Raw genomic sequence first — 247 nt, 5'->3', positions numbered from 1 at the left:
CGGAGGCAAGAGGTGGTTGGGGGGGACCATGGCTGACGTTTTCCCGGCCAACGACTCCACGGCGTCTCAGGACGTGGCCAACCGCTTCGCCCGCAAAGGGGCGCTGAGGCAGAAGAACGTGCACGAGGTGAAGGACCACAAATTCATCGCGCGCTTCTTCAAGCAGCCCACCTTCTGCAGCCACTGCACCGACTTCATCTGGTAGGTGCGCGCGGGTCGGGCGCGCCCCGCGGGGACCCCCGGCCTC

General features: G+C 66.8%; 1 protein-coding gene across 1 annotated transcript in view; it reads left to right on the top strand.

Annotated features, from left to right (window-relative positions):
* Positions 1–6: 6 nt before the first annotated feature.
* Positions 7–247, top strand: part of Prkca (protein kinase C, alpha) — a 388,590-nt gene continuing 388,349 nt past the window's right edge. The window contains exon 1 of the mRNA XM_013037977.1: positions 7–201. Within this exon, the coding sequence (XP_012893431.1) occupies positions 29–201 (173 nt within the window). The 5' untranslated portion in view covers positions 7–28. The remainder of the gene's footprint in view (positions 202–247) is intronic.

This window comes from Dipodomys ordii, unplaced genomic scaffold (assembly GCF_000151885.1).
Source record: "Dipodomys ordii isolate 6190 unplaced genomic scaffold, Dord_2.0 Scaffold7, whole genome shotgun sequence".
NCBI lineage: Eukaryota > Metazoa > Chordata > Mammalia > Rodentia > Heteromyidae > Dipodomys > Dipodomys ordii.
The sequence above is the reverse complement of the archived record's forward strand: the minus strand, read 5'-3'. Positions and strand labels throughout refer to the sequence as shown.